This window comes from Mustela erminea, chromosome 7 (genome assembly GCF_009829155.1).
Source record: "Mustela erminea isolate mMusErm1 chromosome 7, mMusErm1.Pri, whole genome shotgun sequence".
Classification (NCBI taxonomy): Eukaryota; Metazoa; Chordata; class Mammalia; order Carnivora; family Mustelidae; genus Mustela; species Mustela erminea.
In genome coordinates this window covers 22,238,345-22,263,708 of record NC_045620.1, presented here as the reverse complement: position 1 = coordinate 22,263,708, position 25,364 = coordinate 22,238,345, and the positions used below count along the sequence as shown (strand labels likewise).

The following is a 25,364-nucleotide window of genomic DNA, read 5'->3' as shown; positions in this document are numbered from 1 at the left end:
CCCTGTCCCTGCGGTTCCAAGCTCTGTCAGGCTTAAATCCGGGCAGTGCTGCAGAGGGTTGGCAGGTGAGGTGCTGCCCCGGGGGTGGGGCCAGCCTCTGCAGAGGGAGCCTGTGCGCTGAGACCGGAGGAAGCAAGGACAAGTCACGTGGTCAGAGGGGGACACAGCATTGCAGTCAGAGCCACAGGAAGAGCGAGAGCCCCAAGATGGGAGTTAATGACCCGTGTTCAAGGAACAGGATGGAGGCCCAAGGGGGTAGGGGCAGGAAATGAAGTTGGAAAAGCAAGAAGAAACAAGATGAGTAGGAAAATTGGCTTTGAGTCTAAGGACCATGGGAGCCTTGTCGTCTGGGGGAGAGGCGATGGGAGGGCCAGCCCCAGGCAGGGCTGTGACGGTGGTGAGAAGTGGTGGGACTCTGGGATATCTGGAAGGTGGAGTTGTTTTGAAGGATTTGCTGTGTGATGGGTTGTGGCGCTGAGAGAAAGAGGCGTGGAGGATGATCCCGTGAGGTTTCTGACCTGAGTGAGCAGGAGGATGGGGCTGGCATGAGCGGAATCGGGGTAGACGGTGGGAGGAACAGGTTGGGGTGGGTGGGAAATCAGGCATTCGATTTTGGACCTGTCAGACATCCAGAGCGAGATGTCAGGGAGGCAGGGATAGGCGTCTGGCGTTCGAGAGAGATTGGGCGGAAGATGTAAATTTAGGATTGTCAGATAGAGGTGGTGTTTAAAGCCATGAGTCTGGATGAGATCAGCAGGAGAGAGAGGGTAAAGAGAAGCAAAGAGCACCCAGTTCCTCGAGCAATTAGAGGTCAGAGGAAGAGACGCCAGCAAGAGAGAGCGCCGGTGTGGCGAGGAGTGTAGGAGGCGAATGGGAGGAGGGTACCCAGAGATGAAGTCACGGTGGAACGCGGCCTGCCTCCCCCTCCACCCCTGCCCCAGACAGCGCCAGGTCCTGGAGGCTCCACAGGACCCATTCTTTTTTCCTTCCACACTTTTGCCCTGCAGAGGCCTACGGCAGTGGCTATGCTGGCCATGGACTGTGGTGAACGTCCCCAGAATGTTCTGTCATTCCACCCACATCATTCCAAGCTGTTCATCTCTGGGCTCACCCTCCCATGCCCTGCTCTAGTTCTCTGTCTCTCTCTTAACACAGTTCACTCCTGAGAGAACTATCCCCTCCCTTCATTTAGACTCTCTGTCTCTGTTAATATAATCTTAGACCAAACCAGCCTTTCTGATCCCACCAAATACAGAAGACGGAGGCAAGAAATATGAAGGGATCTGAGCTGGTTAAAGGGAGCAGCTGTCAAGAGGGGAAGTGGGTTTGTTATTGTTGGGAAAAGGGTTTGGGGTTGCATCAGCATGGGTCTTGACTGCCTCACCAAGAAGTTTGAACTGAGGAGGGAAGAGGATCCACAGAAGGTTCTAGATTAGGGGGATGATGCAATCAGGTGAGTTTTGGATCAGGAAGAGCCATGCTGGGTTCCGTTCCTGGCCTTGTCCCTAATTAGCTCACAGGCCAACTCTGGCTCCAGAACAAGTGGGGATCACGCAGGGGGGCCCCATTCTGTGTGGATGAGGGTAGCGACAGCAGTCACTGTTGCGCCACAGAGCAGGGAGCGTTCCCAGGGAGGCAGCAGCTCAGCGACTTCCTCCATGTTTCCGTGAGGGCAATGAGGCTTATATTAATGAGAGATAATTATGGGCACCCGGATGGGCCTAAGTATAGCTCAGAGACAAAGGCAGCGCAAGGCTGCCAGCTGCTTCCCCTGCAAGGCCCAGGCCTGCCTATTTTAAGATTTCCCCAAGGTGAAGCTCCTGCCACTGCTAGGGGTTGGGCGGCTGAGGCACTGGCTCCCAGGGTCCCAGGAACTCTGACCAAGAGTGTTCAGAGGGAATCAGCATGGCCAGATGCCCACAGAACCCTCCCTCAAACATCCACGGCCTGATGGTGGAAACAGAGGCCTGCGTGACCAGTCTGCGGTTGCCCCAAGAGCAGAGCCAGGATTTGAATCCAGAGGCAGCTGCGTGCCCTTTGCATGATGCTCTGCGACATCCCTGCCCTAGAGGCATCGGCTTGTCCGCAGGAAAGCACAGTGAGGTGAGGGGAGCATGACTGATGTTCATTAAGCCCTATGTGCCAGATGTTTTCCATATGACATCACAATGAATTCTCATCATAATCTTGAAAAGGATCCGCATCCCCAAAAGGGAAACTGAGGCTTAAGAGGAGTGATTGAATTACTGAATATCTGTCCATAAGGAAGGAAAGAAGTAGAACCCAGTTATGTCCTGTCTTAGGGTTAGGTTCCCCAGGAAGAGATGCTGAGGAAGACAGGAAGTCTGCTGGGAAGACCTATGACAGGTGAGGGGTATAGGATCGGGCAGAGGGAGGAGCCAGATAGAGATACCATTACAAGAAAGGTTCCGCTGATCCCACGGGCAGCTCTGGGTCTGGGCTGGCCCATTAAAGTAGTTCTGAATTGGGAAAAGGAGCCAAGCTTTGGTGCCCACACATCAACCAGTTACTGGCTGCTGGCTGCTCTGAAAAGGAGTGTAACCATGGGTGAGGCATCTCCCTTTGGCTGAGAGTAAGTCCTAGCATTGCCCAGTGTGAACTGTAAGCAGCCAGGATTTGGCCGCTGGAGACGTGAGTGCCTCCATCTTGAAGAGGGACTTGAGTGGCCATTCCGGTGTCCACTACACGTTCATCCATTTCCAGATCCTTTCTAATTCCTCTGGCCCCCGGATGAGAAGAACCAGCCCTTGCCCACAAGGAGATTATGGGAATATGGACTCATGTTCTTTGTGGGACTGACAAACTAAGGGATGCTGGGGGGCAGGGAGACCATACATGCTAATGAGGAAGGAAAGAGTAAGTGACCAGTCCAGGAAAAGTTGAAAAACCCCACCTATTTAAAACCTGTAGAGACTGAATGGGAGAAAACTATTGCAAATCATATTATAAGGGCCAGAATATATAAAGAATTCTTGGGGTGCCTGGGTGGCTCAGCTGGTTAAGGGTCTGCCTTCAGCTCAGGTCATGATCCTGGAGTCCTCAGCGGGGAGTCTGCTTCTCCCTGTCCTTTTGCTGCTCCCCCTGCTCGTGCTCCTTCACTCACGCTCTCTCTCTCAAATAAATAAAATCTTAAAAAAAAAAAAAAAAGAACTCCTACAACTCAACCACAAAAAGTGACAAATCACCCAACTTTAAAATGAGCGAAAGTCTTAAATAGACATTTCTCCAAAGAAGATACGCAAATTGCCAATACGCACATGAAAAAATGCTCAACATCATTAGTCATCGGGGAAATGCAAATCAAGACCGCAATGAGATACCAGTTCATACCTACTAACATGGGTATAATTTTAAAAAAAAAACCCACATACACACAAAAAAGCAAAACAATAATTGTTGGTAAAGATGTAGAGAAATTGGACCCCATATGTTGCAGGTGGGAATGTAAGATGGTGGGAAACCATTTGGTGGTTCCTCAAAAAGTTGAACAGAATTAGCATATGACCCAGCAATTACATTCTTAGGTATATACCCCAAAGAATTGAAAGCAGGGACTCAAACCAGATACTCGTGGGCCATCGTTTCTTGATTGCAACCTCATTCACGATAGCCAAAAGCAAAACCCAAATGCCCATCAACAAATGAATGGACAAAACTGTGGTCTCTGTGTACGTTCGGATATGATCCGGCCATAAAAAGGGATGAACTTCTGGTACATGTCATAATCCGGATGAACCTTGAAAACATTATGCTAAATGAAATAAGCCAGATACAGAAGGACAAATGTTGATTCCATTCATATGAAATATCTAGAATGGGTGAATTCATAGAGACAAAGTGGATCAGAAATTACCAGGGGCTGGAGGAAAAGAGAGAATAAGGAGTCCTTGCATTTAATGGTTACAGAGTTTCTTTTTTTTTTTTTTTAAAGATTTTATTTATTTGGCAAAGAGAGACACTACAAAGAGGGAACACAAACAGGGGAGGGAGAAGCAGGCTCCCGCTGAGCAGGGAGCCAGACATGGGGCTCGATCCCAGGACCCTGGGATCATGACCTGAGCCAAAGGCAGATGCCTAATGACTGAGCCACCCAGGCGCCCCATAATGTTTATAGAGTTTATGTTTGGGGTGATGATGAAGAGTTCGGGACATAGATAATGGTGGTAGTTGTACAACGTTGTGATGGTGATGAATGTCAATGAACTGTACCCTTCAAAATGGCTGAAGCGGCAAATTTTTATGTTATGTACATTTTACCACAATTAAAACAAAATACATAGGAAATAGGTAAATCCACAGAGACAGAAAGCAAACTGGTCATTGCTGGAAGCCAGAAGGAGGAGGGGACAGGGAGTGATTGCTCATTGGGTACTGGGTTTTCTTCCGGGCTAAGAAAATGTTTTGGAACTAGATGGAGGTTACACAGCATCGTGACTGTACTGAATGTCACTGAATTATATGCCGTGTTACGTGCTTTTCACCTCAATTTTTTAAAAAGAGGAGGAAAAAAAACCTGTGGGGAAATAAAATCCATGAGATGATGCCAAATAGGTACTCAGGAGGAAATGTATAGCCTTTCCAATGAGACATATATTAGAATATTAAGCCTCAGAAAATAAGTGAATTAAGTTTCCAACTAAAAAATGTGGACAGGGTGTTAGAGTATCTTGGACCCCAGCTTTAGGAAGGGGAGCTGGAAGAGGCTTCTTCCTGGAGTTGGATTTTAAGTTCTAGAACTATACTACCCAATATGGTAGCCACTTGCCACATGTGATGTTTACATTTAAGTTAATTAAAATTAAAAAGGCAGCTCCTCAATGACACTAGCTGCGTTTTAGGTGTTCTATAGCCCATGTGGCTGGTGGCTACCATATTGGACAGGACAAACCCATGGGACAATGAACAATAAACCAGCAAGCAAGGAATATGTGAATTTCCACAAGTGTTGAGGACTATGTAGGAAATCCAGCAAGGTAATGAGTTTTGTTGGCAAGGGGAGCGAGGGACTGGGGACGAGGCTGGAGAAACTGGCAAATACTAGACCATGCTGGGCCTTCCAGACCTCCACTCTGCTAAGGTACTGCCTCATGCTGTCCCACCCTCCTCACCCCCTGTTCCTCTGCTGGCAATCCTGGCCCCTTCCCTTGCAGACCTTCTGTTTCAGGTGAGCCAGTGGGCTGTACCCTGGGTTGAGTCAAGAGACCCAGGTTAACGGACCTGGAGTGGCCTTGCTGTGAGGCCTTATGCTGTCCCTTCCCCAGGCTGACACTCTTTATCTCCAGCAAGCTATGTGGCTGGAGCTGACAGTCAGAGGTCTACAGAGAATTGCTCTCCAATGACCTTGAATGCCAGGCTCAGGAGTCAGGCATTCGTCCCAAGAGCCAAGAGGAACCACCGAAGAGGAAGAACACTAGTGCTTTGGTATTTTAGCAGAATCACTCCAGCTGCAGTTTGGAACATGCAGGGGTCTTCGAGTGGACACTGAGGGACCAGGGAGAAGGCTATTCAGCTGTCCAGGTGAGTGGTGGGAGGGACAGAGGCAGAGGATCCGGAGAGGAAATGGCACCAGGAGACACAACCGAGGCAGAATCACTGTGATTCCGTGACTGTCATAGCTGAGGTTCCCCGGAAGCATGCCCAAGACAAAGATTCAAGACTCAAGGGCAAGTACCTCATTTGGGAAGAGGCAGCCCAGTGTGGGAAGGGAGAGGTAAGTCAGGGAAGGGAGTGTTATCAGGCAAGTGACCACTGCAGAAAACTGGAACTCATTCCCACTGGGCAGCTTCAGGAGTCCATGTAGAGCCCATGCCTCAGTTGTCCCACCTGAAAGGTAGGGGAGCTGGGGTATTTATACACCAGCTCCCCAACAGACACCAGTTGAGAGCTGCAGCTGGTTTGGGGGTGCGGGTAGGGTTGTTAAGTCTCTGGCAATTCCTGCCAGCCACATGTGAGCAGAGCCGGCTCCAGCTGCTAGAGAACACCCTCCACCACCACCATCACCACCACCACCACCACCACCACCCCCGCCGCCGCCTCCCACAGGGCTGCAGAAGCTGAGAGTCCCAAGTCAGTCTTGGGCACCACAGTGATGAGGCCACAGGAGATACAGGGTGGGGGAGAGGGGCACTCATAGTCACCTGTATGTGACTGTAGTGACCATAGTCGCTGTAGTGATCAACTGTTCATGAGGCCTGTATCAGGCTGTTGTTGAAAGACACAGAAACCCAACTCAAACTTAAGCAAAAAGTCTCAACTGTCGTATGAGATCTTACCAAGATCTCAACAAAGGACTCCAGGCTGACGCTCTGCCAAGCACACAGCCCTAACAGAGAGAAAGGCACCTCTTTCCAAAGAGTCCAGCCATTCCCAGGGCCAACTCTCATTGGCTAGGGAGGATCCTGTTTCCATCTCTGAGCCAATCAGTGCTCAGGGAGGCAGGGCTCTGATTGGCCAGACCTGGGTCATGTGTCCACTCCTAGGGTTCTTGGATAGGTCTGGCTCCACCTAGACTACAGGAAGTAGACTGGGGGGGAGGGGAGTGGATCATTTTCCAGGCACCCTGGGCATTGTTGCCAGGGAAGGACATAGAAAGTCAGAAGAGGGAAGAATTCAGGGTGGTGCCTAGGTGCCTGGCTTGAGCCCCACTGAGTGACCTTGAAGCATTTTGCTGATTTGGGGACACCATATGCCCCACTCAGAGCCCTGGGAGGCACTGACGTTTAAAGTGGAGTGGAAGGACAGACACGCGGGCCCCATAAGTCAGAGAAAGGGACTTTTTTTTTTTTTTTTTAAGATTTTATTTATTTATTTGACAGAGATCACAAGTAGGCAGAGAGGCAGGCAGGCAGAGAGAGAGAGGAGGAAGCAGGCCCTCCGCAGAGCAGAGAGCCCGAAGCGGGGCTCGATCCCAGGACCCTGGGATCATGACCTGAGCCGAAGGCAGAGGCCTAACCCACTGAGCCACCCAGGCGCCCCGAAAGGGACTTTATTTAATAATGAGGGCCCAGTCACAGGAAGGAAAGAAGTTGAGAGTTTATTTGTGGTCATTAAATCATCTGGGTCTCTAGAGGACTCCCTGATGGTGGCATCCCCCACTCTCCCTCCTGTAACCCTGGTGGCACCTCCAAGACAGGGACCCAATTCCCCCCACCAGCCAGATGCGGGGCCTCATCAGTTAAGACCACCACCAGGTTGTGGCCCATGGTTTGTACCCCAGGGAATGAGAGTGTGCCAGCATTTCACAATTCACTAAGCACTTGCCCGCGCTTCCCTTTCTCTTGGCCCCATTTGACAAACACAGTCTGAGGCTTAGGGAGGCAACCATGGTCCCAGGCTCACGTGGTCCTGTTGGGGCAATCCTGGATTCCTGGGGATCAGAGGCACCTGTGATGTGATATTGAAGCCAGCTTGGGCCTTGGGCTGAGAGAATTGGGTGTGGTGTGCGCTTCAAGGCCAGCGCCCGGCCACTGTCTTCTGCTCCTGGTGACCAGCCCTCTCCACCTCCAGCATTTCTGGGGCGTCGGGCCCCTGCCAAGCCCACGAGCCAGCAGCAGGGCTGTGTTTGCAAATCATGTCCTCAGTTTTCAGTATCTGGCCTTACTTGAGTGGGCATCGAGGACATATGGCCACACACACAGTTCTCCAGCTAGAGAGACAAGGAGGCTGACCCCTGAGCCCGGGGATCACTGCGGCCCTGAGGGGCTATACGGAAGCCAAGAAGGGATATGGGGCTGGTTTTGCTTGAAATTGTCTTCAAGAAGGGGTTTGCCCAGAGGGAGCCGCTACTAGTTGGAATGGAGAGGGATCCTTGACTTTCTGGAACCCTAATGGGGTGGCTGGTGTTGAAGTTACCTGTTTCGCCTTGGCTAGAAGGATCCCTCCCAGCCTTGGTTTCCCCATCTGTAAAATGGAGATAATGGCCCCCCACCTCTTGTGGCTGTTGTGAGGGTATGGGGTAATGAAGTTAAAGAGGTCAGTCAGGGGGCACCTGGGTGGCTCAGTGGGTTGAGGCCTCTGCCTTCAGCTCAGGTCATGATCCCAGGGTCCTGGGATCGAGCCCCACATCAGGCTCCCTGCTCAGCAGGGAGCCTGCTTCCCCTTCTCACTCTCTGCCTGCCTCTCTGCCTACTTGTGATCTCTGTCTGTCAAATAAATAAATAAAATCTTAAAAAAAAAAAAAAAGAGGTCAGTCAATGGACGTCCTCTCCAGCTTGGAGATAGATGCTCTCCTGAGCCAGCTGGTGGGAGCAAAGATCCAAGGATGGACGTGACAATGCTCTGGCCTCCAGGATGGGGTCCATCAGGCTCCTAGAGGCAGGGTGGGTGTCTGGCAGGGAGGCGGAGAACTTGAGCCAGGTGGACCCTGCCGAAGTCTCAGGGCTTAAGAAGGCTTAGGGATAGTTGATCATGAAACATCTAGGTCCAAGGAAATAATCCTCAGATCCTTGAGGCTGTGGGGCTGACCAGCTTCCCACGACAGTTGCAAGGCAGTGCTGCAGAGGACTAGGAAGAGCTGTGGGGTCCCCCACTGCCACTGCCACTGGACCCACTGTGTGATCCCAAGGCAGTTGTTGCCCTCTAAGGGCCTCAGTTTCCCCACCTCTATGATGGGAGTTTCACCGAGGCCAGTGTTTTTGATGCAGTGTTAGGTGGGATCTGGAATTTGCCTTAAGAGCTGCTCTGAGGGGTGAGAAGGAGTCTCAGACACCAGAACCCATTTGGTATATTAATTTCCTGTGGCTGCTGTGACAGATTTCCAAAACTTACTGGCTTGAAACAACACAGATTTATTATTTTACAATTATAGAGGTTATAAGTCTACAATGAGTCTCAGGACTGCAATCTTTCTGGAAGCCCTAGAGGAGACTCTGACTCCTTGCCTCTTCTGGCTTCTAACAGCTGCCCACATTCCCTGGCTCATGACCCTCATCCCCCTCTGACCTCCGCTTCTATCATATCTTCATGCCTCCCTCCTAAAAAAGACCCCAGATCTGTACCCCTCCAGATAATCCAGAATAATCTCCCCATCTCAAAATCCTTAATCATATCTGCAAAAACCCTTTTAATATGTCAAGTAACATAATCAGAGATTTGGGGGATTAGGACCTGGGCAACTTTTGGGAGCCATCATTCTGCCTACCATGCTTGGCTTCTGCCAGAGCCTGTGCATTCGGACCTGGCGCAGTGCTCCAAGATCTCTACCCCTACTGCCCTTGTCCCCACTTGCTCTGTTCCAGCCACACTGATGGCTTTCAGATCCTCAGCACACCAGGCACACAGTCCATAACAAGCCATGGGACTCCTCTGAGTCGAGCTGGTGGTGCGTACAGGCCTTAGAAACCTGGCTAACCTCCCCTCTGCTTCGTGGTACAGATGGGAAGACTGAGGCACAAAAAGGAAAGGTACTTGCCCAAGAATTAAGACTGTTTTTTCCAGCATGGGCTTGGATGGAAGATCTATACAGTCCAATAGTCTGATTTTACAGATGGGGAAACTGAGTCACAGCTCCACCTAAATGCCACCCTGACGCAGGGCCTTGTCCTGTCCACCCAGTCCTGAGAATGAGCCCCAGTTATAGAACTCACTGAGAACTGTTCAGGCTGACTGTCATTGATCTGTTCTAGCCATAAATGATGAGCTAATGAGCTTATTGGCTTCTCTGCTGTTTGCAGCCCCGGGCGCCTAGCCCAGAAGTCACATCAGTAGACATCTGATGAGGGACAAAGCAGATGTTTATAGAGGGTGTGCATTTGATGTAGGTAGGATTCCTCTGCTAAAGTGAGAGTTGGAGTCTGCCCTCAGACTCAGGTGAGATAGACCCTACTCTTTAGAAGGCTTCCCTGGCCCTCTTTCAACCGTGCTGAACCACTCATAGGCAAGAGTGTTCCAAGGCCAAGAGGACATGCTCACCCAGAGCCACACTCTGGATATCGGGGACTGTGGAATTCCCTAACCAAATGGCCCCAGGCCTGCTTCCAGGGCCAGCGTGGGATCTTCCCATGGGTGGCCTGCACTGCCCATGGGACTGGGCCAGCCCTAGGCCTGAAAGCACATGGAGTGAACTTGTGGTGCATGTGGGTACGTGGCTCCTTGTAGCAAAGGATAAGTCAGAGATGGGAGGAAAACAGGGTGAGCCACTCCCCCCTACCCACTACATTCGATCGTGGAATTTGATCTGAGTTCAGACTTGGCTTTCCAGGTTATTATGAAGACATGTTCATCAAGGTAGGATTTTTTTTTAACAGTTTGCCAGCCTGAGCTGTGACTTGGATTGACACACACGGTATGTGGGTCTGTGTTTGTCTTCTTGTCCTCCACCCGGCAGTGTTAAAGGTAGGCCAAGAGTCCTCAGAAACCCTTCCAATCGTGAGATCTGTAGGGGTCTGGGTGACATTCCTGGCACCCTGTCCCCTCCAAATTCAGCTGATTTCCTCTCTGTTTTCTCTCCCCAGGATAGCTGCTGCCTGGGAAACGCAACCCGGGCGCCCCGCTAGGGCAACGGCCCCTGCCCTGAGGGCCGGGATCATGAAAGGCCTCGGTGACAGCCGCCCTCGCCACCTCTCCGACAGCCTGGACCCACCGCACGAGCCCCTGTTCGCAGGGCCTGACCGCAACCCCTACCTGTTGTCGCCCACGGAGGCCTTTGCCCGCGAGGCTCGCTTCCCTGGCCAGAACACTCTGCCTGGGGATGGTCTCTTCCCCCTCAACAACCAACTGCCACCTCCAAGCAGCACCTTCCCCCGCATCCACTATAACTCCCACTTCGAGGTGCCAGAGGAGAGCCCCTTCCCCAGCCATGCCCAGGCCACCAAGATCAACCGGCTGCCTGCCAACCTCCTGGACCAGTTTGAGAAGCAACTGCCCATCCACCGCGATGGCTTTAGCACGCTCCAGTTCCCCCGTGGTGAGGCCAAGGCCCGTGGTGAGAGTCCTGGCCGCATCCGCCACCTGGTCCACTCGGTCCAGCGGCTCTTCTTCACCAAGGCGCCCTCACTGGAGGGCACAGCAGGCAAGGTCGGTGGCAATGGCAGCAAGAAAGGTGGCCTGGAGGACGGCAAGGGCCGGAGGGCCAAGAGCAAGGAACGGGCCAAGGCTGGGGAACCCAAAAGGCGTAGCCGCTCCAACATCTCGGGCTGGTGGAGCTCTGATGACAACTTGGACGGCGAGGGTGGCGCCTTCCGCAGCAGTGGCCCAGCCTCCGGGCTGATGACGCTCGGCCGACAGGCAGAACGCAGCCAGCCACGTTACTTCATGCACGCCTACAACACCATCAGCGGGCACATGCTCAAAGCAGCCAAAAACAACACCGCTGAGCTGACTGCCCCACCACCCCCTCCCGCACCTCCAGCTGCCTGCCCCAGCCTTGGGGTGGGCACTGACACCAACTATGTCAAGCGGGGCTCCTGGTCCACTCTGACCCTCAGCCACGCCCACGAAGTCTGCCAGAAGACCTCAGCCACCTTGGATAAGAGCCTGCTAAAATCCAAATCCTGCCACCAGGGTCTAGCATACCATTACCTGCAGGTGGGTCCCTCCCATGGTTAGGGGTAGAGTAAGGAATGTTGGGGAGGGCCCCTGTTCTGAGACTTAGCTGGACCACAGATTTACTTGGAAAGTTGCCTCATTCTGGGCTCCTGTGAGTAAACGCCTGTGAAATGGGTGTCTGGTGGTACCTGCTAATAAGGGGATTTCTTCCACTGGTCATGCTTTCGGCAGACACTGATTAGGTTTCTTCGGATCCCAGCCCAGAGTAGGTACTAAAATGTGTACCTGCCCTCTAGAGGACAAATCTGGAAGCCCTGCCCTCCACCATCCTCAGAGGACCAATTGCATGGTGTTCTACATGCCAGCCTCCTGCCTGCTAGCCCCACCAGACCAAGGGCTCCTTGAAGACGGGGACCACATTAGAAGCAGCTGTGTGCCCCGAAGGCCCAGGACAGGGTTGGCAGAGAGAGAATGCTCAGGAAATGTGAGAAGAGAGAGGGCTAGAAGAACAGATGGACATTTTAAGTGAACAAAGCTAGAAATAAATAAGACAGAGTCCTGATTATAAGGATACTGGGAGAGAAAGATGCATGAACAGATAGAGAGTCACATCAGTGTGAGTAGAGTGTGATGGAGATCAGCATGGAGGGCTGTAGGAGGCCCTAACCCAGCTTGGGGGACTAACTTTCTCCTCCCAAGTGTTAATGTTTATTGAGGAACTTAATATGTACTTTGCAAAGCCACACTCCCGGAAAGCAGCAGAAGGCTCAGCGACATCTCTGTTGCTATGCATTTCCCTGGGGCCTTCGAGAGCAAAGCCAGGGGCTAAGAGCTGAGTGTGGCTCCTGGGGCAGAACCCAAGCTGTGGGTGGAAGTTACAGGAAGCAGATTTCAGTACCCACCAAGATGGAAGGGGCTGCTTCTGTAGGTAGTGAGCCCTTCATCCCGGGGGGTGTGCCAGCACAGGCCTGGCCAGCCTTTGGGAACACATTAGATGCATTTTGAACCATATGAACATCAAAGGCTGACAAAGCCCCAAGCTCTTGTCATGCTATATAAAAATTCCAAAGATGGTGAAACTATGGGGGAAAAGCTATTTTTTTTTCAATAGAAGGAAAATGGAAATCTAGGCAGTATTTTATATATTTAAGGCTTTTGTGGCTCTCAATCCAATTCCTTAGTTTAGAAACATCAGAGAGGGTGTTGTGTGACCTGGCTCCCTCTCAGAATACTGTGGTTTGGTCTGATCATGTGAAAAATGCTTCAGAAACACATGAAAGGGAGTCTCTGTGGGCCCTGGGGTTTGTGCTTTCTGCTTGGGTCATGGGAGGTGGGGGGTGGGTGCTGGGGTAGCAACAGGTTTTAAGCAGGAATATCAAAGGGCACCTTCCCAAGGGGCAGGTGGAGCCAGGGAAGATGGACTAGCAAATGGTTTGGGAGGTAGAATGTGTGGGCCCTAGTGACCAGCTGGGCAGTTAGCTGGGGGGGGGGTAAGGGGGTTCTGCGGTGGGAGTCCCAGACTGGGACCATCCCTCAGCTGAGAACTGGTCACTGGCAATATGGGCATCTAGAAGGACACGGCATCTGTGTGCATTTTGTATGTGGTGAAGAATGGTGATGCTGTGTCCACTGAGAAATGTGTGTCACCCGGGCCTCGGTGATGAAGGGTGTTGAACCTAGCGGGGGTGTGCACTCTGTATGTGTCGAGGCAAAGACGCGGTGAGATGGGGACAGGCTGCAGTGTTTCCGCATTGCGGTGATGGCTGCTGTGTTCGGTGGGGGGTGGTGCGAGTATGTTCTGGGTTCACGTTGTGTGCTTGTCCAGGGGCGCACAGTAATGAGTGGCTGCTGTGGGCGTGTCCTTGGTGAGATGGGGGCGGGGAGTGTACGTTTGCTCTCTGAGATGTGTGCACCTGGCAAGTTGTGTTCACTCTGTGCTTGGGCTGAGAGACCTAGTAAGTGCTAAGATGTGTGGGATCTTTCATCATGGGGTGAATGTCCACTGTGTATACCTGTCAGATGGCAAAACAGCCCTTTTTCCAGGTCACCACCTGGGTGGCAGCCCCTTCCCACCGGCCTCCGCACCTCTGTGCCTGGGCTTACCCACTAGTAAGGGATACAGGATGTCCATTGGCTCCAAGGACCCTGCCCCTTTACTACTGTGCTGGAGTCCTCTGACCAGTCCTCCCTATCCCTACCCCCATCCTAGGACAGGATCTTGGTGCCAGGTCTGAGGGCCTCAGTCTGGTCTGATGTTCTCATCTGTGTAGTGGGATCATAAGCCGTCCTCTAAGATAGCAGGGTGACGTGATGGGAACACAGTGGGTGCTCAGAAAAGGAACTGCAGTGGGCAGCAACTGTGATCTTACAGCCTGAGCGGTTTTGCTGGGGCACACCCACCCTGGGATCCGTGCAGAAATCTGAGGTCTTAAGAGAGGCGAGGATTTGCTTGAGGCCACACAGTGAAGCCGTGGCCGAGCCGGCTCTGGAGCTCAAGTATCCTTCCCAGCCCCCGGTTCTGCCCTGCTGCTGGGTGGCTTCAACAGCAGTACCCATCACGGAAGGCTGAAACTGTCCGAGGCGGAGAGCGGGGGCGCTTCAGGGCCCCGAGTACCGCTCTGCGATGTGCGCTGCCCCCCCCCCATCCCACCCTACTCTCGCTGAGGTCTGTCCGCCCATCCTCAGGTGCCCGGCGGCGGCGGCGAGTGGAGCACCGCGCTGCTGTCCCCGCGCGAGGCGGACGCCGCCGCCGAGGGCCCCATCCCGTGCAGGCGCATGCGTAGCGGCAGCTACATCAAGGCCATGGGCGACGAGGACAGCGACGAGTCCGGCGGCAGCCCCAAGCCCTCACCCAAGACGGCAGCACGGCGCCAGAGCTACCTGAGGGCCACGCAGCAGTCGCTGGGAGAGCAGAGCAACCCCCGCAGGTGAGCGCGCAGCCCAGCTACCTAGAGCCCCGCCCACAGGCTAGCCCGGCCCCCCCGGAGCTCCGCCCCCCGGGATTGCGGCTTGGGAGTCCGAGTCAGGTCCTGGGAGGTCTCCCAAGTTCCGCCTGCTGGGAGCCCCGCCCACAGGCTAACCTGCAGGGTTGGAGGCCTCCCAGCCCTCCGCACGTGAGCTCTATGGAAAAGCCTCCTCCGCTCTCACAGGCTCCGCTCACTGGCCGGGCTAGTCCCTAGGTGAGCTCCTCACAGGTATGTCCCACCTCTGGGAACCTCGCTTTCCTGCTCTGTGGCCCCCTAGGAAAGCCCCTCCCCAAAGGTGAATCCTGCCTCACAGCCTCAGATCCAGGTGAACTCGGGCTCCCAGTGATCTAGGCTCCCTAGGTAAACCCGGCCTTAGCTTAGCCTTCTCCCTGAGATTCTTGTCCTTAGGTTGGCCCTTCGTTTGACGAGTTGACTCTGGAGAGCCCCGCCATTTGGTGAACCATCCCATAAGCCCCCCACAGTTAAACCCTGACCAGCAGTGAGTCTCTTCCTTTGGCAAACAATAAGGAGAGTCTCTCTAGAGTGGCTGGCTGTGTCCCCAGGAGGCACATCACCACGTGAGTTCCATTCCCACAGGGGAACCGGGCCAGGGAACTCTCTTCTTCCGATTAGGAGAACCTTGCCCCTAGTGATCCCACCACCTGTACCAACAAGGTACTTACTGCGGGGGGGAAGGCCAGAGCCCCCTCTGCCCTTGCGCCTGTAATTGATCCCTGTGGTGAGCTCCGAGACTGGGGAGGAGAGTGTATCCAGAAGTCAAAAGCTGGTGAACAGCCTTCACCTGTTCCCTCACCCTGCCTGGAATTTCACCGTCAAGCCCTTTCCCGTTGCTTTAAGACTTAAAAGAGTTAATGAAATTATGAACAAATGAGATGCATGCATGGAGAGCAACAGTTAAAATGTTAGAGAAAGGTGAGGCTTTCACATGCAGAAGTCACTGTGGGGATCAGAACAGAAAAGAATGAGAGGAGGAAAAAAACGTTACAGAAAGCCCATCATCAAGTACAAAACAAGTAAAACTTAGTAGGAGGGGTTCAAAGTTCTTTGAGGAAAAGAAACAAAAGTAAGTCAGAAACAAAAAGAAGAGTTAAGGAAACAAGCTTAGTCCTAGTTCCTAAACTACGGGGGCCAAGAGTCAAGACTTCTAGGAGGAGGGGGTCTGGGAGGACCTTGACAGAGGAAAGAGAGCAGGTAAGGTGACAGAGCACTGAGGCAGGGAGAGGCAAGGAGGAGCAGGGAGGGGCAGTGTACTCGGAGAAGCCCGGAGTTTCCTTGTGACAGGGAATTGCTTAAGGGATGCACAGGGGGACAGAAGGCAGGGAATGGCCTCCAGGTGGGAATTCAGGACATCACTGGCCCGTCCCAGATTTTCCCTCTCTGAGCCTCAGTTCCTCATCTTTAAGTGCGGGGGCTAAGGTGGATGATCTTTAAGACCTCTTCTAGTCCTGGAAGCACTTCCATGAATGACCAGTGTGCACTGAGGTGGGAGAGGAGTGCGGGACCCAGGCCCAGACCTTGAATGAGAGGGAATAAATAATAATAGTAGCTATAGTAATGGGCGCCATCTGTTAGCACTTGCCGCACTCTGGGCTCTGTGCCTGGCCCAGTGCACTTCAGTGTGATTCCAAATCCTCATCACGGCCCCAAGCAGGCAGGCCACTTTGTAGGTGAGGAAACTGAGACATAGGCAAGGGGGTCGTGACTTGCCCAAGGTCACCCACTGAGGAAACTCCATTCCAATCCAAGCCCACCTATGGCAAGGCCTGAGCTGTTGGGTGCTTGGATTTTAACCCCAGAGCAGTGGGGTTAAAACTCACTGCACCGCCTGCTGGGAGCCCCGCCCACAGGCTAACGTGCCCCATTGGAGACCTCCCTGCTCTCCCCTCAGGTGGGCGCTCCCGGAATGTCTCCTCCACTCTCACAGGCTCCGCTCACTGGCCAGGCTAGTGAGGGAGAAACCCAGGGTCAGGGAGGTGTGAGAAAAATTGAAGAGCAGGAGCCGTGAGAAGTGGTGTCTTTGGGGGCCTGGTGGAAGTTACCCGGATATTGTGTTGAAACTGATGTACTTTGGGCAGCTCCAGCCTGAGATCAAGGCTGTGAGCCTTGACCTCCCTCCCCTGTCCAGCCATTGGAATTGCCCCAGACCTGTCGGGGGAGGGGCCTGTAGAATCGGGCTCGGGGGAGGGGCCTATAGAATCGGGCTCGCTTCGGAAGCACGGGTTGAAATGGTTAAAAGTGAGCTTGTGCTGCCACCTCGTGGCTACAGTAGAGATGACAGGTGAGAAAGACCGGCCTCCAGAGTCAAGTCTCCTCCAGAGTCAAGTCAGAGAGCTGAGAGCTCTCCCCTTGCTCAGTGCCCCTAACCCACCCCTCCACCCCATCTTCACCCCTCCCAACACTACACAGGCTGGCAGTGACTTCCATTTTTCCCTCTGCACTCGATGACCTTGGCCATTCTTTCCTGGTCTGAGCCTGTTTCTCGGGCTGAACAATGGGTGGGCTGAGCCCTGTCTGCTCCCCACCTTCCCCAGGAGTCTGGACCGCCTGGATTCCGTGGACATGCTGCTGCCCTCCAAGTGTCCCAGCTGGGAAGAGGACTACAACCCCGTCAGCGACAGCCTCAACGACTCCAGCTGCATCAGCCAGGTGAGGGTGACAGCTAGCCAGGACAGTGAGGTTGGAAGAGCCCAGCTCCCACCCAGGAGGACAGACATCCAGGCCCAGCCCCTGGCGAGTGGTCCCCAGATGTCTTCACTGTGCTTCTGTTTGGTCTTTGTTCCCATAGCTGCCTGTGTACATATGTCTGTCCCACTGACTGTCCTGTGGCTGGAGAGTGGTCAGGGAGCCTGGCACGTCATGGCCTGAGCTGAGGGCCCTGAGGGAGGGGCCACACCACTGCTATAGATATAGACCCAGGAGCCCTGAAGATAGAGAACTGGAGACCTGAGCTTGAGTCCCAGTCTTGTCACCGAGAGTATGAACTCAGGACAAGTCACTCCCTCCCTGAGCCTCAGTTTCCTGATTTACACAGAAGGGTGGTAATTCCTATTTCAAAGCATTATGAGGAATTGAGATAGGAATGTAGTGTTCTCAGCAAAGGGTAGCTAACTTTATGGTTCTTATTGCTGTGTTGCTGTATGACCTTGGGAAAGTTGCTTCTCCATTCTGGACCTCCATGTCCCGCAGGCTCAGAGGAAAGTTGGACTTCCAAGGTTTAGGCACCCCTGCCACTAACATCGATTAGCACACTGTGCTGAACTTTTCTTTCTCTTAACTCCCAGGTTCTTGAACCCTCACAGCCATGTCCATAGATGGGTGTGCTTATTATTTATATCCCCATTTCACAGATGAGGAAACTGAGGCTCAGCTGGCTGAGATCACACAGCAAGGAGGAGGCAGAGCTGGGTGGAGGTCCAGGGCTCTCAGTCATACAACAGGACTCCAGCCCCCGCCATGTGCCCAGTACTTTGGGGTTGGCAAAGGGAAGACCAGCCAAGTATCAAGGGCTCCCCCTAGGGTGTGGATGGGGAGATGAGGCCCAGAGAGGGCAACACCTGCTAGGAGTAAAAGAGTGGGGCAGGCAAGGCCCCAGGTGCAGCCCGAGCCTCCTTTCTGGGCGGAGACAGGCCCCAGGGCCCACTGTGTGTAGCCCCACTGCCCAGGCTAATACACTGCTTAGAACGGGAAAGCTTTGGGATCCCCTCCCCTCACCACTCCATTGTTCCTCATCTGGCCATAGCATCCCCCCTGGAGTCCCCAGACCCCTCAGCACTGTCATTCCCAGACCAAGGAGACTGACTTCAGACTTGGGGAGGAGTAGAGTACCCCAGCCTGGGACTCTGTCCCTGCTACCCTCATGCAGTCCCCACCAAGTCTTCTGGGCTCCAGGCCTGCCACCTGCTCTGTGTTCCCAATGGCCATAGGGAGCTTGTGAAGGATGTGAGGCAGATCACACCATGTCCCTGCTCTAAACCCTCTGTAGCTCCCGCCTGCCCGCAGTGAAGGCCAGACTCCTTACTCAGCGGCGTGTGGGCCTGCCTCTCTCTCACGTGGGATCTCAGATGCTCTGTCCCCTGTCCTGCTGCAGCCACACTGGCCTCCTCGCACACCTCACACACCTTACTGTTTCTTCTCTCAGGAGCACCCCTCTCTCAGATCTTTGCTCAGCTGATTTTTCTGTGTTTCTGGTCTTGATTCAAATGTCACCTCAGGGGAACCTGCCCTGTCACTTGTCGAAAGGAGCCCCCAGGACACTGTTCCCTTACCCTGCTTAATTTACTTGACAGCACCATTACTGTCAGGAGTTATAGCTGCTTATTTAATTGCTGTCTGTCTCACTCTTAAGACTGGGTGCTCCCTGCAGGTGGGGAGCTTGCCGTGTGGTTCCCTGTACTGTCCTGGTCCTCAGCACGTAGCACAGGGCACACGGGAGCCTTCTGAATGGATGGCTTCCCTCCCTGTGTCTCCTATCCTACCGTGTTCTTTTGTTTCTCAGTCTTCTGTCTTTGTATCTGTCTCTGTTTTTCTTTCCCGTCATTCACATTTTTCTCTGACTCCTTCTAGTCGGTACCACAGCCATGTTTCTCTCTGTCTTTCTCTCACGCACCCCATCTTCACCTCTGCCTGGCCCCGGCATCTGGAACACTTTTGTTCTTTGGCTGTACATAAAGGCCCATGGAATCAGCCAGGCTGGGGACCCCAGCAGGTCTATGCTACTATCCCCTGCCCAGCCCAGCTCTCTCTTAGGCCAGGGTCCTCTGAGCCCTCACACCCTCACCTCCAGAAGCTTGAGTGACCTGAGCCATATATGTGGTCCTAGAGTCAGAGATATCCCAGCTCTGACTGGGTCTCCGAGGCCTTGACTCCTGCCAGAAGCAGCCTCCCTCCCACCAGGCCGTGGACTATGTGGGCCCTGACCAGGGAAGAGAAGGCTTTGGGCTCTGGGCCTAATCTGTAGATCCGGGAGTTGGGGGGACTGCCTGCCTGGGTGAGAGGCAGTAGACTGGGCATCCCCCAGGGGCCAGAACAAAAGAAAGATGTAGAAAGAGCAGAGTATAAATCCTCAGTAGCACCCAGCTCCAGAAGGGGTAAGTCTCCCATCTGTGGAGGAAGCTAAGTGAGACCCCCTGGCAGACTAGGCCTCAGCCAGTCTGGGGAAGATGTTAGGCCAGCCAGCCAGCCTCTTGTAGCCAAGTCTGAATACCCTACCCCAGCTCCCCAGCCTTGGTCTCCCCATAACCCTCCCCCTCTCTTTCCTGCAGATTTTTGGACAGGCCTCCCTGATCCCCCAGTTGTTTGGCCATGAGCAGCAGGTCAGTATGTTTGCCCTTCTCTTGTACCCCAATTCCAGAGCCCAGGGCTGGGTCTGAGACCTGGCATCTGAGTGGTCCCAGCCCCTGGCCCTGGCAGGAACCAGCAGAGCCCGCGCCAGGGAAGGCAGCACCGGTGAGCATGGAGTCGAGGCTCACACTCTGCCCTGACCTCTCCCTCACTGACCCTTTCACTTCACTTTTCTGTGCCTCAGTTTCCTCTTTTAAAAAATGGAAAAGAATGGGCTAGGCCTCGTGGATAGGGCAAGAAACAATCCCAGAGTAAAGGAAAGTGGACCCTGGGAATCTTCTAGCTAGAGAGACTGTTCTCTTTGGACACATTGGCAGCTGGGGGCTGGTGGTATTGGCCTCCAGGTCCCAGATCCCAGATCCCCTAATGTTTCTCCTTTAAGGATGTTGGAGTGTTGGCATGAACACAGAGACTTTTCCATTTTACAAAACTTGGTGGGGGTGAAGCTGCTCATGGTACGCTGTCTGTTTGCCCTACGGGTGCCCCTTCCTGTGCACACACACCCTGCCCGAGAAGAGACCCTCTCCTCCTTCCCAAGCCCCAGCTCCCGAGACCAGAAAGAGAGGCTGAAAGGGGCTCCAAGCTCACCCCCTCATTGTGGCCAGGAGTAGACAAGGAACCTGTCCAAGGGGCGGGATGAAGATTGGCCCCTCCTCTCCTGATGCTAGCTGTGGCAGGCTTATGTGCCTCCCACGGTCATGTCATAGTTCTTCTCAAACACATTATTCGGGAGGGTCTTTGGGCAGCCCCCAGGGGGCCAGTGCCCTCTTCCTCCCCTAATGTCCACAGGCTTGTGGTAAGGATGTGATGTGTTAACATACAAAATCCCAACGAGTTCCCTGCCCACAGTATGTCCTCAGTGATATGCATACCAACAGCTCTGACCAGCTGGCCTCAGCTCTCAGGGCTTGGAAGCATCTTAACCAGTACTTACAAATCCTTGCCCTCACCCCACGGAGCCCTCTCTAAGAATAGGGATAGGTCACCTGGTACTTAGTCTCCTGACACTGTTCCCAGCATGGGATATAAATGATCTCATTTAATCTCGACAGCAACCTTAGGAAATTTGGTCTACAGTTAGCCCTTAATTTATAGATGGGGAAACTGAGGCACAGAGCAGTTAAGTGACGTGCCCCCATTCATATTGCAAGGAAGTGATGGACCCAGGTTGAAACTCCGGCAGTCCTGTTCCAAAACTGTGCCATGCCTGCAATCGCAAAGCAAGACCTTATTGCCCTTGGCAATCACAGGGGCTCCTCGGTGTATTTCAGGTCACAGCCAAGGAGGATAAACACCTGTCTCTTTCAAACCCACTCCAAATGAATGTTGGGTATACCTCATGGCCTACATTTTAATTTATCAGTGTTGTCCGACAGAATTTTCTGTGAAGACGGAGATGTTCTGTCCTACACGCTTTCCCATGAGGCGGCATAAGCAAGTGAAACATAGCTAGTGTGGCTAAGGAACTGGACTTTTTGTTTAATTTTAATTAGTTTAAAACCTAAAGAGCCACACATGGTTAGTTGCTACCATATTGGACAGCACAGATTTAGACCTTTCCAAATAGATATGCTCCCAACTGGGTAATGATCCGTCTAGTCATTTTACCTGATGCAGTGCCAGGCATTTCATTTAGGTAGGAAACCTACCTGACCTCTGACCCAGAGGGTGGTGAGACCTGGATGCCACACCAGCAGAGCAGGCCCCAAGAACAGCTCCATCTTTCTTCCACATGGTGCTCAGTCAACTTCTGTCCCTGTCCTTCTTGCCCTGGCCTCCCCTCAGGACCTCCAGTCAGGGTCCATCCTTTGCTCGCCAACTCCTCAGCTTATGCTCTGTGGTCTCCAGTTGCCATCATGGCTAAGACCTGGGTCAAACATACCCTTCCAGAACCCTTAGAGAGTATATGTGTGGCAGGCTGCTGTATGCTCACGCTGTCAGCTGCAGATCTATAGGATCTTGGATGGCCATCTCTAGAGAGACACTTAGAAACCATCTAGATAACGTTGAACTAGGTGTGAGATGACAAATAGCAGACGTGTCACCATTCTCCATACTGCATACATATCACCATTCTCAATACTGCCCTTGGCAGACATCACTAATCAATCCTCACCACCTCTCAGTTACCATTCTCTATAACACCCTTGGCAGACATCACTAATCAATCCTCACTGCCACTACCCTCATTCCAGTTTTATCTTCTCTTACCAGATTATGACGTCAACTTCATCTCAGGCCTCTGCCTCTGTCCCAGACTCCCTTCCCAACATTCATTCTCTACTCCAGGGCTAGATTAATCCTCCTTAAATTCATATTTGGAGTACTGATTCAGCCACTTCCTCACTGGGTACACCTGGCAAGTATCTTTCCCTCACTGGCCCTCGGTTTCTTTGCTTGTGAAAGTAAAGGAATTGGACCTTAAGCTGGTAAATTTCTAGCACACCTACTGCCACCTCCCATTCCAACATTCAAGGTAGACATTACTAATTGATTGTAGCCTTCTTTGTGGCTGAATTCAGATGTGACCTCAGGATCTATCAGTTGATCAGTTTGGACACTCAAGACCCACTAAGTATCCTTAATCAAATTTGAGGTCCGAAGAAGTGACGGGGCTGTCACTTCTTAAGGGTTCCATCCACCCACCCTATATCATGAGCGAGATGGGAGGAAAGGGAGGGCTGACTCAAGGCCCCACTGACTCTCCAGCCCTGCTGCTGAGCCAACCACCCAGCACCCCGTCCCTCCAGAATGGGCCCTGCTGGCCCCTGACGCCCACCTTTGCCCGGCTAGGTACGGGAGGCAGATCTGAGCGACCAGTATGAGGCAGCCTGCGAGTCTGCCTGCAGCGAAGCCGAGTCTACAGCCGCCGAGGCACTGGACTTGCCGCTGCCCAGCTATTTTCGCTCCCGCAGCCACAGCTACCTGCGGGCCATCCAGGCGGGCTGCTCGCAGGAGGAGGACAGTGTCTCCCTGCAGTCCCTCTCCCCCCCGCCCAGCACTGGCAGCCTCAGCAACAGTCGCACGCTTCCGAGTGAGTACTGAGATGGGGGAGAGGGGTTGTTTTTGTTTCTCACAAGGGGACCCCAGGGACTGTTCCTGGTGGACTGGATGTGGGGAATGCTGGGGAAGGAGCAAAACAGGAGGCCTTGAGACTGAACTTCCCAGTAAAGAACAAACTGGAGCTCAAACGGGGCTCACAGAGGCCAGTGTCATCTCTGGCAGTAGGAGGAGGGGGTCAGAGAGGGCTCCCACTCTGGGATCCCAATCCTGGCTCAGAGCAGCCACCTGCCGGTGGGTGGGGCTCCCTGAAGCCCCACCTCCCCATTTGGATCAGTTCGGGTAGGCAAACCTATGGTGAGGTTTAGAACCCATAGGAAAGAGGATGGTGTCTGCACTGAGCCTTCTCAGCCGGCTGGGTTTGCGGGTGTCTCTCTTATCCACAGAGACCACCTGTCCTTTCTGATACTTGTTGTAAGTTCTCTGGTGACAGGCTATGCATGATCAGAGGAAAAGGGAACCCTGCATCACAGTCTAAACCATGAAAACCCAGACCAGGGAAATTCTGGTTTAGTAGAGAGAGTTTCGATCTTATCCTGGCTAGCTGGGTTTCCTTTAGGAGTCTCGTTTCCTCATCTGTACACCGAGGCAGAAGCCAGGCCCCAGAGAGTTCTTGGGAAGACGAGATAAGGGAGTGTTTAGGCAGGGCCTTGCGCATGGTGGGAGCTATGATCGTTGGTGTTCAGACATGACTCTGACTTTCCTGGCAGTCAGAAGCAGTTGGGGTTGGATTGTTGTAGGAAAAGAGACATGTTTCAAGTGTTCAGCTTGTGTTTGATGTAAATAAATGAATTTAAATCCTATGCATGTTCTGTATGCAGGAAATTAGCTTATGAATGTACTTGTCTTTACGGGGGGCAGTGCAAGAAACGACTTGTTTCCCCATTGCCTTTCCAATCCTGGGTGAGATCTGGGCAGATCCCTGAGCTTTTCCAGTCACTTTTAGACCATAAGGAATAGTCTCATTTTTAGGTATTAGGAGTCATGTCAGGCCTCACTGCGAAGCTTCAGTGTTACCAACCTCAGATCTCACATTTCTGCAGGTAGAGCCATGAAGCCCGCAAGAGGGAGCTGGGTGTGGTGGTCATTGTTGACTCTGTTGCTTGTTCACTAGGGGCCGTTTCTGGTCCCTCCAGATGGCAGGGGAAGGTAGCCAGCACAGGTGTTTTTGGGTGTTGGGACTTTCTGGATGACCGATGCCACACACTGGCTCTTTGCTAAGTGGTACCTTCGGAGGGCCTCACAGTGCCTCCTTCCCTGGCACGGACAGTCCCCCTCCAGCCCACTGCTTCTTATTCCCCCTCCGCATCTCGCTCTGCTGGACCCCCTCCTCCCAACTCAGCTTCTCTTTTCAGGTCCTGCCAGGCAGGCGTCTTGGGCAAAATTCTCTGATGACAACTCCGGCCCCATTTTCTCCCTTGACTCCCATTCTACCTGTGTGACAATGAGGCCCTTGTCCTGGGGAGCTCTGACAGTCTGGGCTTCACTACAGCCCTTCTTCTGGACCTGCTGTCATGGGTAACCCTGCCAGGCTCTACTTCAGAGGTCTACCAGATGCCGAGGCCCACTTCTAGGACCTCCAAATCCAGGGGATCCCTGCCAGGCTCTCCCAGGCATCCTACTGTATTCCCTTAGGAGCCTCAGGGAAAGGGCCAGATTCTCCCATCATCAGGCCCATTCTCTAAGCTTGAAGTAGGCCTGGGGGGACATACAGCACACCAGCAATTTTCTTCAGATAGACACTCATTCTCTAATCTTCCCCAAACCCAATCACTCATGAATAGACTAAGGATGGGTCCATGCCCCAGAACTGCTTAGGTCCCTGTATAGATCAGCTGTTGCCACAATAGCGCTGCATAACAAAGAACCACAAAATTAGTGTAGTACAACGATGAACACTTATTTCTTGCTTTGTGGGTCAGCGGGAACAGTTCTGTTCCACACCTCTCTCATCCTCCTCCTGAAACCAAAGGTCCTCCTGGGATCAGTGACCCATTCAGGGCATGTTCTTCTTGGCAGAAGCACAAGAGAGCAAGCCTAAGGACACAAGCACATTTCAAGGCCCCTATGAATATAATATCTGCTAAAATTCCATGGGGTAAAGGAAATCACATGACTGAGCTCAAACACGGGGATGGAGAGGTACCCTCCTACCTTTGTGTAAGAAACTATTTCTATAGCAATGGTGTGGATACAGGGAGGGGTGAAAAATGAGGGTTGATAATCGAATCTGCTGTAGTCCACTCTCTTGGCCATATTTATTCCGTTCCTCTCACATAGAAAATACACCATTTATCCGGGACACCTGGGTGGCTCAGCTGGTTAAGCATCTGACTCTTGGTTTCAGCTCAGGTCATGATCTCAGGGTCATAAGATCGAGCCCTGAGTGGGGCTCTGCTCTCAGTGCAGAGTCTGCTTGAGCTTCTCTCCCTCCCATTCTGCCTCTACCCAGGCTGGTGCATGTGCTCGTGC

At 53.0% G+C, this 25,364-nt stretch overlaps 1 protein-coding gene across 3 annotated transcripts in view; it reads left to right on the top strand.

Moving 5' to 3' along the window:
- The window catches only part of DLGAP4 (DLG associated protein 4), a 141,247-nt gene that overhangs the window by 44,841 nt on the left and 71,042 nt on the right, over positions 1-25,364 (top strand). For 2 of the 3 annotated variants that reach the window (XM_032350752.1, XM_032350753.1), the window contains exons 2-6: positions 10,473-11,544; positions 14,191-14,432; positions 17,024-17,138; positions 19,754-19,804; positions 22,626-22,866. In XM_032350752.1, the coding sequence (XP_032206643.1) occupies positions 10,546-11,544; positions 14,191-14,432; positions 17,024-17,138; positions 19,754-19,804; positions 22,626-22,866 (1,648 nt within the window). In that variant the 5' untranslated portion in view covers positions 10,473-10,545. The remainder of the gene's footprint in view (positions 1-10,472; positions 11,545-14,190; positions 14,433-17,023; positions 17,139-19,753; positions 19,805-22,625; positions 22,867-25,364) is intronic. The other variant, XM_032350754.1, reaches the window with a different exon arrangement.